The 16649-nt window shown below is 33.8% G+C and overlaps 1 protein-coding gene and 1 pseudogene across 1 annotated transcript; both read left to right on the top strand.

The window, feature by feature from the left end:
- Nucleotides 1–2971: 2971 nt before the first annotated feature.
- Nucleotides 2972–7086, top strand: LOC102597560 (rhodanese-like domain-containing protein 9, chloroplastic). The gene is made up of 6 exons (XM_006352073.2): nt 2972–3074; nt 3146–3390; nt 3457–3607; nt 6057–6142; nt 6446–6550; nt 6842–7086. The coding sequence occupies exons 1-6, from the start codon at nt 3037–3039 to the stop codon at nt 6910–6912; spliced, it is 696 nt and encodes a 231-aa protein (XP_006352135.1). The 5' UTR covers nt 2972–3036; the 3' UTR covers nt 6913–7086.
- Nucleotides 7087–11112: 4026 nt separating this feature from the next.
- Nucleotides 11113–12788, top strand: LOC102603966 (protein QUIRKY-like; annotated as a pseudogene).
- The last annotated feature ends 3861 nt before the right edge of the window (nt 12789–16649 follow it).

Below are 16649 nucleotides of genomic sequence, written 5' to 3'. Positions count from 1 at the left end.
AGTCTTTGGAGGTCTATAAGGATATTATGGCCAGGTCTAAGAAACCAAGTCTCTATCGGAGTGCTAAATGGTAGACTTACATCCTTTTGGAATGATATTTGGCTGTGGAATGGAGCTCTAAAAGATTTATTCTGTCATATATGCTCTAACTCATCACCAACAGAGATTCATAGCTGAAATGTGGTCACCTCAAGGTTGGGAACTGATATTTAGAAGAGACTTGAACGAATGGGACATGAATAGAATGATTGAGTTCTACAAACAACTGGATAATTTCCCAGGAACTCAGAATGGAGATGGCAAGGACATAGTAGTGGAAAATTCAGTGTTAGTGTAGCCTACAAAATGATAAACCAATGGAGAAGTCAAGTCACCAACTGGCCCTGGAAACATATTTGGAAGACCAAGATACCATACGAAGTTGCACGCTTCTCATGGTTATTGGCAAAACAAGTTGTGCTCACACATGGAAATTTAAGCAAGAAGAAGTGAATTCGCTGCTCAAGATGTTTTCTTTGTGAAAAGGAGGTGGACATAGCTAACTCACCTATTCTTGCACTGTAGGATAACTAATCAGTTATGGAAGATCTTCATTAATCTCAGAGGCATAGCCTGGACAATGCCTAGAAAGATTATTGAAGCTCTATTTAGTTGTCTTAGATGGGTCCCTGCTTGCATTTGATGGGAAATTTGGAAAGGAAGTGACTCTAGATGCTTTGAGAACAGCAGCCACGCAGTGCAGAAGATCTAACTTTAACTGTTTTAAGCTCTTCTGTTTTTGGTGCAACCAAATCTACTCTGAGAATACTATATATATCCTAGACGCATTAGGTTCCTGTTAGAGTAGTAGAATGGTTTTGCTCACTTGTAGATATGGTTTCAGTACAATCCATGTACTGTTTTGTGTCTAATACATACATGTAACCTTAATCGAAAAACAAAAAAAAAAAAAAAAAAACGAAATATTCTCCTAAGCTGACTGGGGCTCTGTTAATACATTTCTTCTAGTTTTATAATAAGATTTAAGAGTTGACATTGGAGTGTTCTGTTTTTTCCTCATTACATGCATTGTTAGTTGCCAAACTTCCATACTATTGATTGTGAGTTCATGTTTTTAGATTTTGGAGTGCCCTACATGCTTAATGGTTTTCATCAGGTGGCTCCATACAATACTTTTTACCTTCAACTGGAGTAGCATAGCACCTAAATGGAGTTGGTATCAACCCAGTCATCAACAAATGGGATGAACCCATGGCTCTTGGCGTTGTTGATCCCCATGATTCACTGTCACATCCTGCAGGTGTCTCTGATGTGCAGACTGAATCTGCCAGCCGTGTAGACCCTGATCAATTCATTAACTTTCTGGTATGTTTGTACAAATTAACTAGAGACAAGTTCATATTTTGAGTTTCATTTTCCAATTCCCACAGTATTGCTTCCATTTCCGTTTGTGTTTCCCCGTTGTTAGTTTGCCAAAACTGAGCTCCCTATTCTCTCAAGAAAAAAAAAAAGTTTGCTGAAATCTGTTACTCTGACGACTATTTTCTTATTAAATTGCTTTTACATGCTAATATGGAAATATTTCCATACTGGTCTGAAGGTGAGCAATCTGGGTCAACAAAAGACAATCCATTCCCTTTACCTGATGCTTTCCTGGCATCGAAGCAGAGAAATGTATGATGAAAAAAACTAACTCATCTTTTTTATTGTAATAATTTATAATGTGTGTTTACTATGGCATCATTGTTCTTATATCTTCACTAAAGTCCATTCCATGTTCTAATGGTTTAGTTGAATTGTCGAACTTTTACCAAATCACCATTCATACTTGTCCTTTCAGCGTAACAACTTGGAAGGTCTTAAGCAGATTTTGCGGGAAGCTGACCTTGAAGAGAGCGCCGGGAAAAGGAATTAACAACAGCTCTTCATGGGTGCTTTAAAGACTGGTTCTATGGATTAATCATCTATGTAGTGGAAACCTTGTGTTCTCCCATGATTTGACAATATACCGCAATTGTACTTTCTTCAAAATGATTAGAGTTGTACATAGATAGATCGTAATGCAGGAGTAGCAGAAACACTTTGAGTTTTCCTGTAGATTTCAGTTTCAGCCATGGAAGTTCCTCTTTTGCCATTTCTTTTGGAGACAGCTGAGAGTTTAATGCTATTGTAGGAACAAGTTCACACTGTTGTGCAGATTTTAGTTAGAATGGCTTCTCTTCTGTGTTGTATTCTTTCAAGCAAAGTGCATTTTTGCATGTACTAAGTCAGTAGCTTGTATTTTATTTTATTTTTACATTAGGTTCTCCATTTCTCCCGACTTACTCTGTTCTAAAGAGAAGCCAATATTTATTTTGTACAAGTGGATGTGAATTCTAAATGCATTTGTGTTTATGTTCAATCTTTGTTTTCATTTCATGGCTTATGATTATACTTGACTTTAGGTTGCTAAATATTTGGTGAATTCTAAATGCATTTCATGGCTTATGATATATATATATATATATCTATGGATTAGATGCACAGGTCAACTCATTAACAATGACTTTTATAACCTAATCCGTTTTTGAAGGTGAAACTTGTAACATTCTATTCTGCTTGTGTCATTAACCAACCATGCAACTTCATTCGTACCAAGTTACACATAAGTTGTCAAAACTCCGTTTTTATTAGCTTGCTATTTTGAGTGAGAAAATCAAGAGTAGATTTTCTCTTGTTGCTTAGTAATATCTTATTGAGGGTAATTTGGTATCTTAAAAATCTATAACATTTTAAAGCTAAAATAGATGTATCTCATTTCATTATTATCTTTTAAAATCTCAGTATTATTATTATTATTATTATATGTGAAAAAGCATAATGTTTATGTTTAAATGGAGCTGGATAAAGGAAAAGTATATCTATTGTGTTCCACGTGGCAGAATTCTATTGACCATCTTAAATTTCTTGTGGGGCAGGGATATGGAAGAAACTATCTAAACATGGGAATGGGATTTGGTGTGTAAGAAAAAAAAATAAAAAAGGAATTGGGAAACGATGGCAGGGATTACTTGCTATGGTCTCTCTTCTCAGAGGTAAGAAAAAAAAAGACTGATTTGTATGTATATAAGTTTGTGTATGAATTGATGTATTTTGTTCGTTTCAGCGTGTTGGGATTGGGATCGGAATCATCTAAATCTTTGTTAGTTATGAAAGGGAAACAAAGAGGAATAAGAGGTTTTCAAATAAAAGCACAAGTTGAATTTGTGAATGCTGAGGAGGCGAAGAAACTTGTTGGTGTTGAGGGATATGCAGTAGTAGATGTTCGTGACAAAACTCAATTCGAGAGAGCTCATATCAAAAACTGCTATCATGTACCACTCTTTATTGAGAACACAGATAATGACATAGGTAAGTTTTTTACGTTTTTAAAAAAAAAAATTCAGATGAGATTGATTATTCGATTTTGTTGTACAGGGACCATTGTAAAGAGGCAGCTCCACAATAATTTTGCTGGTTTATTTTTTGGATTGCCATTTACTAAGGTCAATCCTGAGTTTGTGCAATCTGTTAAATCTCAATTTTCTCCTCAAAGCAAGCTCTTACTTGTCTGTCAAGAGGGTCTAAGGTAAGTTTATCTGAAAAATCAAATACTCCACCAATCTCTTGTCTCTATGGTACTACTAGTCTTTGAGAACGTGCATGTTTGTCCCAGAGACACACTTATACTATACTAAGGTGCCACTATCAACTAGATAGCTTGAAAAAATTATCAACACGCACTGGGCCCAAAAGATAGTGCCATGTGGCCGAAAAGGGGTAGAAAACTATTTATAAAATAAGTTCGGGGGAGGTAATAGGATCTTAGTATAATATAAGTATGTCTATGAGATTTCGGGCATAAGTTGGAGGGATACTTATGCATTTTCCCTAAATTTTATTCTAAGTCATAATGAATCATTCTTGATGACGATATATTTTTCTCAACTCAACTTATCTAAGGGTTTTTGGTCGGAATTATATTGACCCTAGCACTTAAGGAATAACTCAACATTCAATCAAGTGAATCATTTAGCCTTCTTATAACACGAGTGTCAACAGATAATATTATACTAATTCTAAAAATCGTATACATTAAATACCTAATCTTTCAGAGAAACTACAAATTCACGTGCTCCATATTTTAGCCTTAAATTCGCCTCTACGTAGAAAAACATATATTGAATACCTTTTCTATTCATCATCAAATTAAAAGTAGTATTTTTCTTCAAACATCACCTTCACCTATAAATTTATAATAGTAGATCCAATCCCTTTTTCATTTTTTTGTTTTCATTCTAGTCTCACCAAATACCACCATTAAAGAGTAAAATTTTCAAACACAAAAGACTTACAAGGGAAGAAAAAGGAAAGGAAACAAAGGAAGATAACAATTTAGATCTTATAAAGGAAACAAAGGAAGATGACAATTTAGATCTTATATTTTCAAGATTCAAGATTTTCATTCCCGATGTCTCTGATCTACTTTTGTATGAAGACAAATTTAAAAGGAAGAAAAAAAAGATTAAGAGGGTGATGGTGATGGTGGTTGTGAAGATGGTGGTGACGGTGGTTGTGGCTTGAGGGAGGTGGACGGAAGGTGAGAAAATAGGAATTTTACCGTATATTTAATATTTTGATTAATAATTTTAAAATAGTTAATGAAGATAATTATGACGCATTGTTAATTTATGTTACATAAAATTAACATGTCATCTATTTAAGGGCGAGTGAGCTACACACATGATAGGAAGGGTTTAAAAATATTTTTTTATTGAGTTTAAGGATTTAGTTGGTAAATGATTAAGTAGAAAGATTGAGAAAATGACATAAATAGTCCCTTAATTATAGGAGTAGGTTTAAAATGATCCATTAATTATACACTTAACGGATTTAGTCATTTAACTATTCAAAAACTTATCAGTTTTGGTCTCTTAACTATACTCTTACCGGTTTTAGTCCCTTAACTATAAACTTATCGATTTTAGTCCTTTAAGTATTCAAAAACTTTCAGGTTTGGTCATTTTCTTAATACAAATAACTTAGGTTTATATTTACAGAATTCATGCCTCGAGAAATTAAATCTTTTAGCAATTTTTCCTATTGTTTCTCTCTCTCCGCTACTTTTTCTTCAAATTAACCTTATGCGAAGAACCTTAACCTCAACGATTTAAAAGAAAATTCACGAGGAAAAAAATATAAGTCATAATTTTATTCAACAGATGATAAAATGAAGCATATTATTGCTACTAATGACTTGAATATGCTAAAGTTCATTATAAAAAGAAAAAAATTATTACCCATTAAATCCAAAGTTTGTACTCCAACGACTTCATTGAACGGAATTTGTTTAATTTTTTCAGAAATTGAAATTTATAAAATGGTAGATTTGCATTTTTTTTAATTTTTTTTAAATAGGTCAATTTTATTATTCTATTCATTTTATTTTACGTAAAGAAATTTGAGTAAATTAAATAAAATCCGCACTGATTAGCGGATTCAAGTCATTAACAACAATTATATGCTTAATTCTATCCTCCATTGAATAAAATTAGGACTTATATCTTCTTTCCTCATTAATTTTATTTTGAATCGTTGACGTTATTGTTCTTTTCATAAGAGTAGTTCGAAGAAAAAAGGGTGGGGATAGAGAAACAACTTAAAAAATAGGTTAAAAATTTAATTTCACGAAGATTTCCGTTAATATAAATCTAAGATATTTGTATTTAAAAAATGGACAAAGACCAAACATGATAAGTTTTTGAATACTTAAAGGACTAAAATCGGTAAGTTTATAATTAAGGGACTAAAATTGGTAAGTGTATAGTTAAGGGACCAAAGCTGATAAGTTTTTGAATAGTTTAAGGACTAAATCCGTTAAGTGTATAGTTAAGGGTCCATTTTAGACCTACTCATTTAATTAAGGAACTATTTATGTCATTTTCTCTTTCAACCATTTCGCGTATATCTATTGATGGATGATAACTTACCTTTTCCTCATCTCTTTAACTTGTGCTGATCATCGTTTTTCCTTTAAGGTCCGCAGCTGCTGCCGAGAGATTAGAGAGAGCAGGTTATGACAACATAGCGTGCATAACATCAGGTCTTCAGACCATAAAACCTGGTAAAACATGACGTTAACACTTCAATTTAAAATTACTTGTATTTAAGGACTAGCTGACACTACATAAAAATGATCTTTAGCGGCAATTAATTAACGACAATAGTTGAATTGCCGCTAAATATGTATTTTTAGCGGCAATTAGCACTCTTTATATATGTCCCTAAAGCCTTTAATAATATTATATCTAATCGCACTTAACTAATATCGGTAAAGACTTTAATACTCTTTATTAATGTGTCTATTTATTGTCGCTAAAAGTTGTTTTTGTTGTAGTGTGAAACTGAATATAATTGTCTTTTTTAGGTACATTTGATTCCGTCGGTTCAAAAGAACTGCAAGATGCTGGCAAAGCGGGTCTGGTTACGATACAGGGCAAGATTTCAGCAGTTCTTGGAACTGTGCTTATCTGTAAGTTGTATAAGAGTATATCTTCAATGCTTCCTCATAAGTGTTTTAAGTTTTGTGCATTGAGAAAATTTTACATACTCAAATTAGTCAACATATTGTTGGAGGCAACTTTTCTAGCAATAAATTTTCGTAGCTAGTCAAATTGCATTGTAAAGTCTTTGAAAGAACCTCTCTACTTCTCCAAGATAGAAGTAAGGTTTGCGTACGTTCGTAGAATTATATGTAAATATTATTTCATGCATAATGAATTGATCTTTGTGCATCTGATAAAGGATTTGACTGATCTTTCAGGTGCACTTCTATTTGTAACTTTCTTCCCTGATCAAGCAGAACAGATTCTTCAAATGGCTCCTTCAAGCTAACACTTAAACTTTTGCTTGGTGTCACCAGTATGTTTGTGTAGAGAGAGAACTGTTTGATATTAGCATCATCCAGATTTTAATTTATAGATGTCTCACTTCACTATTATATGATTGGTAAAACACATATTGCTTCTTAATTAATTAAATACTAAATGCTATTTCTTTTTGTTCAGATGAGGAAGGAAGTCAAATGATGCTTTATTTAATGTGATAGCAAGCTTTAATTACATGAACTACAATCAAATGAAACTAAACTATTGGCAATTATCCACTAAAAGAAGCTCCTAAACAATAGGAGTAAACATTCCTAAATATGCTCCAAAACACTAGGAGACTTGTTTAAACTAGGAACAAGAGATGAGCAAGATAACATCCTATGACTTAGTCAAATAACCATAAGATGAAGATGGTTAATACACCCTCAAGCTAGGCATGGTGCAACAATATCTAACTTGGATCGACACTTAGTAAAAGCTGGTTTAGATAGTGGCTTAGTGAAGGTTTCAACAAGTTGATCACGAGCATGAGTATGCGTAACATGAACTTGAACCTAGTCATGTGCATATGAAAAATCTACAATAACATGTTTTATACGAATATGAAACACTGGGGTAAGATATATAAACATTGTCACAATACATGTAACTCATGGAGTAAGTTTTGCTCCCAAGTGAACTCCAAAAGTGCATTGACAATTTATTTATACTCTGTCTCGGTGGATGAGTGAGTCACATCATGTTACTTTCTTGATGATCATTTGACTGGATTAGGTCCATACAAAAGGATGTAACCTGATGTAGAGATTCTGTCATTTGAATCACCTGCCCAGTCTGCATATACATACATATACAAATTAGAGACAGAGCTGCAAAAGATGTTAAGTTCCGAACTCATTGTTTCTTTGGGATACCGTAGAAGTCCTTTAACAACTTTACAATGGTCATCAGTCGGAACATGCATAGATTTCAACAATCTATTGACTATATAAGAGATGTCAAATCGAGTAAAGGAAAAATACTGCAGTTTGCCAATAGTGTGCCGATAACAAGTGGCATCTATAGGTGGGGAACCATCGTTGTCATGACTCAATTTGTGAGATCGTGCTGGCACATACTGGTCTCTAATTTGATAGGAGAATCCTTACCATCCATCCCTTTTATATATATAAAAAAAGAATAATTTCAAGAGGAACCTTTTCACAGTTTTAGTCACCTAAATTGCAAATGCCTAGAATCATACTTAATTCATAAAATCAAACATTTCCCAAGGACCTAGTATAGACATGTACAAAAGCATCTAATATAGAATAATGAAAAAGAAATAAAAGACACAGCTTCCTCCTGAGAAGAGAATACTTAGAAGTTGATGATGAATATACACCACTTCATGAACTAATACTTCAACAATCTGAAACACACATACACCCAGAGGCGGATCTAGGATTTGGAGGTCTTGGGTGCCACATTGTTTAAGTAAAGCGGGTCGGTTGCTTTAATTTTAGGTTACAATCGAGTTATTTATCTTTTTTCAATTTTTATAAACAAATCGATTAAATATGCATGTTAGTAATATTTTATTTTAGATATTATGAGGTTAAATCTAGCTAAACAATTCAATGTTTATTTCTTTTTAGGAATAGTGGCCTATTCGCTGAAACTTTGAGGAAAAAAAGAAATTTTTCATACTAAAATTTGAGCTTGTATAAACTATCTAATAGTGTAACTTAATATATTCGTATTTCATTGACTTTATGTGTTGTTGCAAAATATAACAAAGAGAATACACATTTTAGTTTCAATTTAGTCATCCTACTTAGCAAGAACGTTGGTGAAAATCGAAAGAACATTCAAATTAAAAGAACTCTTATAATAATATTCACCATTTTTAAAACTTATATTTTTTTTATAACTACTATTTAAATATATTCTTAATAATATTTATGTCACGTTCATAATTCAGTACTCATTAATTGATAAAAGAATAAACATGCGACACTCATATCAAGAGATTAATAATTAGTGAAAGAGAAAGTAAAAAAACGTAAGAATTAATTATGGTGAATAAGAGTCAATTTGAATTAATAAAAAATACTTGTAAATAATTAAGAATGAATGGAAGGAAAAAAAAACCTTCCCACATTAATAAAAATGACAAAAAAAAGAAAGAAAGAAAAAGCTTCCAAAAAATTTAATGCTGCAAACGAGGTTCTGAACCCTCGCTGCTCGTGTGGCAATTGGCCTGCTTTGCCAATTGGACTATTCACCATATTATTTAGTGGGTGGCAAAGAAAACATATATTAATCTTCTTATACATATATACATATATATAAAGTTTTTTCCAAGATCAGTGGGTGCCGTGGCACCCCCACAGGTACCCATAGATCCGCCCCTGCATACACCCCAAAAGAGTATAGCAAGGATAGTTATATACACAACACGTAGTGGTAGGTATCATTGACCGACTAAGACTTGTTTATGAAACATATTATATTATAAAGTTAACAAATCAACACTATCAATCATGTTTCACTCTATTACCTAAAAATTCATAGGGGATTAGATTTATCTTTCTATGACCTTAGGGCAGTCTCTAGCCATGTTAGTAACATTCCCTTTTTCGTTCAAGGATTACCAATATAGTTACTAATAACTAGCATCATCACAATTACACACACGCCTTTCGATTGCCCAACAACTAACAACAACAAATATATGGCCATATTCCTAATGTATCAATATAAAAAATCACTAGACATATAAATCACCAAAATAGATATAATAAGAGGATAAGACCAAGTACCCCCTAGACTAAGATCGAAATTTCAGACACACACCTAAACTTAACTAGAGTCATATTACCCCCCTAAACTAATTTAAAATGGAATAAATACACCACAAACGCTGACATAGGCATAGAGAGTGTGGACACTCTCTTGAAGGCAAGTGATGAGTGCACAAATTGGACATATGTCATTTTTTTATTGGTAACTTTATAATTAGTTAGTACACATATTTATTGATATTAAAACTTATATATATTTAATTATTTTTATTTCTTTCTTTGTAAAATATTTATTTTAATTTCTTTTCACTTTAAACTTTTTTTTTAATTAATTTTATTATCTTTTTCACTTTTTAATTATTTTTTAAAAATTATGTGTATTTTTTTAAAAAAAAATTAAAAATTAAAAGTGTTCTTTAATTTTAACGTTTTAGTTTTTGTATGTTTTATTTGATTTTCTTCACTTATTTTGATATCCGTTCAAATTAAATTATTTTAAATACAAGACATTTGGAATTAAATTTGAAATCAAATCAAAACGAAAGACAAAGAAAAAAATTAATAGAAAAATAAAAGAGAAAAAACAATGAATGTAGGTAAAAAAAGTTTCGATACAAGGTAAAAAAGGTGTATTAACTTAATTTAAATACAAGATAAAGAAAATAAGAATATTTTTTAAAAATTAAAAATTTAATTTTTTTAAAAAAATAATAATTTAACACACGTGGCGGGCAAGTGTGTACAAACACAACCAACTTGGGTGGTTTAAGGTGCCACGTCAGCACAAAAGGTGCACAAAAATACGAAAAAAATGAGTTCAGGGGGGTAATAGGACCTTCGTTAAGTTTAGGTGTGTCTCTGAGATTTCGGTCATAGTATAGGGGAGTATTTATGTCTTATCCCTATAATAATCATTACAAAACTCTATAATTATAAGCAGTCACACACAATCAAAAAATTATATTGTCATGGCCGAGACTATATCCTATGTGTAACACGGCGCTTAGAGTCCAAAGCTAACCCTAGATACTAGCATAAGTCATGAGAAACTAAATATAAACATGTATAAGATCTAAAATAATTGAGCAGAAGCATAGTCCTGGAATAAACTGATTCAATACATTACTAAACAAAAATTTGTTTACAACAACTGTAATTTGAAAAGAAACTGAAACTAAGTAGACTGAATACAACAATACTAACTGACTGTCTATGAACCTCTACTAATATCAAATATAGGTAGCCGTGACATGACCTCCTACTTCCCTCAATGAATACGTATGAATAGAAATAAAATACTAGAACTACACACTGACTTGAGTACCCGAAAAAAGAGTACTTATCACCTGTTGGGTAGAACCTAAGAACCCAAATCTACACCATTGTAACATCTAGTACCTTCTTGGAAGAAACTTTATATGATCAGCAACTTTCTGTACAAGGCAAGAATTCAGCTAGGGAAATATGATCACATTCAAGGTGGAGGTGGATGGATTAGCAGTGAAGTCACAAGCACTTATGATCTTGTTGAACAGATGCATTTTCATTATGTTAGAGTTGTGAAAGCAAGAGACCTACCGCCAAAGCCTGTAACAGGGAGTTGTGATCCTTATGTGGATCAGAGGTGAAACTCGGAAACTATAAAGGCAAAACAGAGCACTTTGATAAGAAGGTTAACCTTGAGTAGAAGCAAGTGTTTGCTTTTTCAAAATAGAAGATTCAATCTTCAATTATCCAAGTTTTTGTAAGAGACAAAGAGATGGAGCAGAGAGATGATTATCTTGGGGAAGTGGTGTTTGACATGAATGAAGTGCCTACCAGGGTTCCACCTGACACCCCTTTGGCACCTCAGTGGTATAGATTAGAGGATCGTCGTGGAGGGGAGAGGTGATGCTTGCAGTGTGGATGGGAACCTAAGTAGACGAAGCCTTTTCGGACTGCTTTAGTTCAGGGAGAAGGTGTTCATAGTGTCAGATCAAAGGTATATGTTTCGCCTAAACTGTGGTACCTGAGAGTTAATATTTGTTAAAGCTCAAGTTGGGAAGCAAGTACTAAAGACCAAAGTATGCCAAACACGAACAACTAATCCATTCTGGAATGAAGACCAATTATTTGTGGCGGCAGAGCCTTTTGAGGAGCAATTGATGCTTACTGATGAATGCAAAGCCGGACCTCCCAAAGACGCGATCGCTGGGAGGTTAGTCTTTCCACTTTAACACATTTGAGAAGCCATTGGATCACCTGGCAGTTCATTCTCGGTGGTTCAATCTTAAAAGTTGCAGTGAGGCTTGGACGAGCTGAGTCACCACTGCATAAGGAGGTTGCGGAGTACATGCTGGATGTCGACTCCCACGTGTAGAGCATGAGAAGAAGTAAAACTAACTTCTTCAGAATTGTTTCAATGAGTAAATGGCTTGGAGAAGTTTGCAAATGGAAAAACCCTATTACCACTATTCTACTTCGTCTTCTCTTTTGCATATTGATCTGCTACCCAGAGTTAATACTAACAACTATGTTCCTTTATATGTTTCTTATTGGAATATGGAACTACCATTCCAGACCGTGCTAGGCACCCGCCACATATGGACACAAAACTATCTTGGGCTGAAGCATTTATCTCAGATGAACTAGATGAAGAGTTTGACAGTTTAAATGAGGTATGATAGACTTCGCAGTGTGGCTGGTCGAATCCAAACAGTTATATGGGATATGGCAACTCAACTACTCAAGGAGAAAGATTACAGGCTCTACTGCTTCATAGTCTTCTGTCTTATTGCAACACTCATACTGTATGTGAATTGTGACACCTTTCAAAATCATAGCTCTGCTTTACCTAAGGCACCCAAAATTTAGGAGCAAAATGCCTTCACCACCCTGTAATTTCTTCCGGAGATTGCCAACTCGATTTGAAACAAAGATTGCAATGTTTTTAGCTCATGTGTATTCTTCATTGTTCTACTACAGTAGTTTGTATGATTATGCCACTTTATCTGTTTTTTGTCAAACCTTCATGAAAAACTATTTGCAAAAAGTAAGATGCAGAAGCATAGTTGTAGAAATAATGTATGTGACAGACCACCTTAACAGTAAGTAATACAGTCTTTGTTAAAGTTGAAGCCCAATTTTTTCACTACTTGGAAGGGATATGTGATATTCTAGGTTAAGAAGAAGCTCAAAGAATAAGATCATGTACAAGTGTTCCACAAGAGGAATGAAAAAGTAGAAGCTCTCGTCATGATTGATCAGCTCGCAATTATCATCACAAGTATTTATGGAAAGGATGATTGAACTTGTCCAGTTCCCTCTTGCTATTATCTTTCTATTTTGCACCATCAGACACAAGCCAAGTCCAAGCCATAATATAGTAAGCACTCAACAAAAACATATGTTTGTAAAGAACACGAATAAACTAATCATTGTCACCAGGTGTATAACTAACCTTCTATGTCATTCAGCTAAATATTTTGAGACTTCAAAGAAGATTCAAATAGCATTTGTTTATAAAAAAAAAAACAAAAAAAAAAAATCTAATAGCATCAGATAGAAACAACTCATGATTTGCTAGATGAGTAAAAGAGACCCCTCACATTATTTTCCTTACTAGTTTCTGGACACATGTGTTGTATTTCAAGTAATTTTGCATAAGATTTTTTACATAAGATTATTGCAACACATATTGAGTAATAAAAGACAAATTAAAAAAAAAAGTTTCATGAATGTGACACTTTCTAGCTATTTGACAGTTAAGTTCAAGTTTTGTGAATATGATATCTGACTATTGAACAAACCACTTCAATCTTCATGCTCATGACAACGCTATACCATTGAAACACTCATGATTATATACAACATTAAAAGAAAATAAAGCAACAAAAACAAATTGGACGTCAAACTTGTACAGAAAATAATAGATATTCTAAACTATAGACCTTAATTAGATACATAAATATAAGCAGCAAAATGAAAAATGTGTCTACCATCTATAGATATTGTAGGTACATGGTAAGTAAGACTGATGAAAATAAGAGAAAATTGATAGCTACATCAAATACAAACCCAATGAAGCTTCTTTGGACAATCTCTTGATTCAATAGAAAAACTAAAAGCATTGAAAACAACCTTTAAAATTATTTAAAATAATTAAATATTGAAAGAATAGATTTGTTGCACGAAAGTAACATGAATATAAGAGTATAAAATAAGAGTTAAAATTTTGATCTATAATAAGGATTAAAGGCTCTATACCAAAATGGACATCTATTGTAAATTCTCTAAAAATAAATCAGTTTATATATCATTTGAGCTAAAATGATTTTTTGTGGACCCCAACTATTAGTTAAACATTATACATATATTTAAGAATTTAAAATTAGTGATATAATACAATTTTGAGTTGTAGCGAATTATTTTTAAAATTTTCTTTACTAATTACTAAATGATATACATGATGATCATTATCTTATCTGTTTTTTGTTTTGCTTTTTAATCTAAAATTAGAAAAAAACATTTTGGATAAGTACAATATTTTAATCATCTCTAACACATACCTTAATTTCTAACTATGATCCTCTCTAAATTTCTAACATTAAAAAACATGCACAATGTTAAACGAGGTTTACTAAAAAAAAAAAAAAGGAGATATGTTACCATACTAAATTTGCCATTTCAGACTCAACGGAGATGTTGAAACTTTCAAACAAGGTCGTCTCGACGAAAAGGGGATCCCATACCCAAATTCCATTTTAAGCTAACTTCCACAAAGAGGCTCTGAATGAGCCCAGAAGCCTCGAGATCCGCACCAAAGGTTCTTCCAAAACCAAACTCGACGTTCTGGAGCTAATAGAACCTTCAGAATTGCATTTTGAGGCCGTCTTCCTAAACTTTTGACTGATGTCAACCGTTCAAGTTTCAAAAGCTACAAAACATGGAAACTTAAACAAAAACGAAACGAATGTCCAGATAACCGAACTGTCAATTCCAACAAGTCATAAATGAGTTGAAATCACTATATATATGAATGCTCTAAACGACTTAATGAATGTAGAAAGGAGAAAATGACCTTGAGAGTCATTACACTAAAATTTAAAAAGTAGGAACTGAAATCATGGTATATTCCCACAAATCTTCTTGTATCCACGTTATTCCACTTGTGTAATATGAAGCAGACAAAGTATGTCATTTCTTGTCAAAGTTTCGAGAAATATACCAAGCTCTTTTATGAGTAACTGCTTTTGTAGGACCAATCGGTTGTGTCACGCCCCAAACTCGAGAGGCGCAATTGGCTCCTAATGCCAAAACTCAGCCCGAGCCGACATTGCTGAACCATTTGCTACTAGCGCATGGCAGCCACACGCAATCAAGAAACAAACAAGTATATCTCAGCTTAAAACTAAGCCCTCGGCCGGCAAAGGGCCTCTGTCAATTGATCTATAAAAGAAACAGCTACTCCCAGGAGATCAATATAAAATAAAATAGCCAACTAGCACAAAAGTCCTAATTGGGCCGTCGAGGCCACCATGATATCTATACCAAAACTAAAAGCAGGTATATATCAATACAATACATCAAACAGCTCACAAGCTTCAGCAAACCAACAACATAGGCCAGTATGGCCATAATGTAGTTATACACCCCACACACTAGTCTGCAAGCCTCTAAGAGTAGTAAAGATTAGCAGGACAACGCCCAGCCTACCCATAAAGATGTATATAACAAAAGGTAACAAACCTCCCAACTCTGGCAACTCCGGAGGAAAGGGGCTAGCCAACCGGATAAAAGTCAATACTGCTGCTGAGGAGGTCTACTCAGTCGTCTGTCAGGACCTGCATGCATGAATGAAGCATCGCCAAGGCAATGGGGCGTCAGTATAAAGTAATGTACAGAGTATGAAAGGCAATAGACTATGCAGAGGTATCTTGATATACTGGAATAATCTGATAAATAAATCAAGGATAAGATAAGTGTACTGACCTGCTCCTAAATCTAAACTTATCAAAAATAATAAAACAACAACCTAACCAAGCCCCCATAAGCTCGGCAGGTACAAACAGCACACAAGGCCACCTACTCAGGCCCCATTAGCCCGGAAAGGTACCAATCAGCCTATATACCCCTATCGGTAGTCCCCTAGCCCTGTAGACAGTCACATAGCCCTCTTAGGCAACAACATGGCCATGTAGGAAGCACATAACCTTCTTAGGCGTCAATATAGCCCAGTAGGCAACTCATAGCCCTTTTAGGCATCCATATAGCCATGTAGGCAGAACATAGCCCTTATAGGCATAGTTCATCTTCTTGCAGCTAACCACAATAGCCCCAAGTGCAACAATAACAATCCAATCGCTAAAAGAGAGCAATTTAGTTATAAGCAACCTATACAAATAGCCTCTAAGTTGTGTCCAACATAGGGACTCTACTAACTGAATAAGAATCCCGACAAGGGAGGATTATATCAACTCGAGCAGCCAACAATCAACAATAATGGCTACACGTGTAATAAGGATAACAGCCCAATTACATTTCTCCTAAGCTTTAAGGAAACATGCCATAAGTAGGGAATAGCCTTAACATACCCTTTTCGCTGAATTCACGTGGCCTAACGACTTTTACTCATAACTTCCTCGATACTCGATCTTAAGGTCGTAATACGCCTCAAAACCTTCAAATATATTCAAACCCTTGATGTCCCTACACTAAAGTGTGATATGCTACGCAATCGATAAAACAAATTATACCACGATGATGAGCCCAACGCGTAGAACAACTTTCGTCAAGGACTTAAGTCGAGAAAATCTATACTTAACTTGATCCTAGAAATGGGTTTCTCTAATTTCTCTGGTTTCTAACTTAAAAATGAAGAAAAAGATCGAAGAAGAAGATATATGTAATTTTTTTCTGGTTCTTAGCTAAAAATGAAGAAAAGGTTCGAAGAAGAAGATATATGTAAAGTTCCACC

This window comes from Solanum tuberosum, unplaced genomic scaffold (assembly GCF_000226075.1).
Source record: "Solanum tuberosum cultivar DM 1-3 516 R44 unplaced genomic scaffold, SolTub_3.0 scf00142, whole genome shotgun sequence".
Lineage (NCBI taxonomy): Eukaryota > Viridiplantae > Streptophyta > Magnoliopsida > Solanales > Solanaceae > Solanum > Solanum tuberosum.
Note: the sequence above shows the minus strand (reverse complement) of the source record. Positions and strands in the feature narration are given on the sequence as shown.

Bases quoted from the DNA above. Each gene is read 5' to 3' on its own strand.
- LOC102597560 (XM_006352073.2), top strand. From the start codon at position 3,037: ATGGCAGGGATTACTTGCTATGGTCTCTCTTCTCAGAG. The intron at 3,391-3,456 runs GTAAGTTTTTTA...TTTGTTGTACAG, and splicing joins GAACACAGATAATGACATAG to GGACCATTGTAAAGAGGCAG. The intron at 6,143-6,445 runs GTAAAACATGAC...TGTCTTTTTTAG, and splicing joins TCTTCAGACCATAAAACCTG to GTACATTTGATTCCGTCGGT.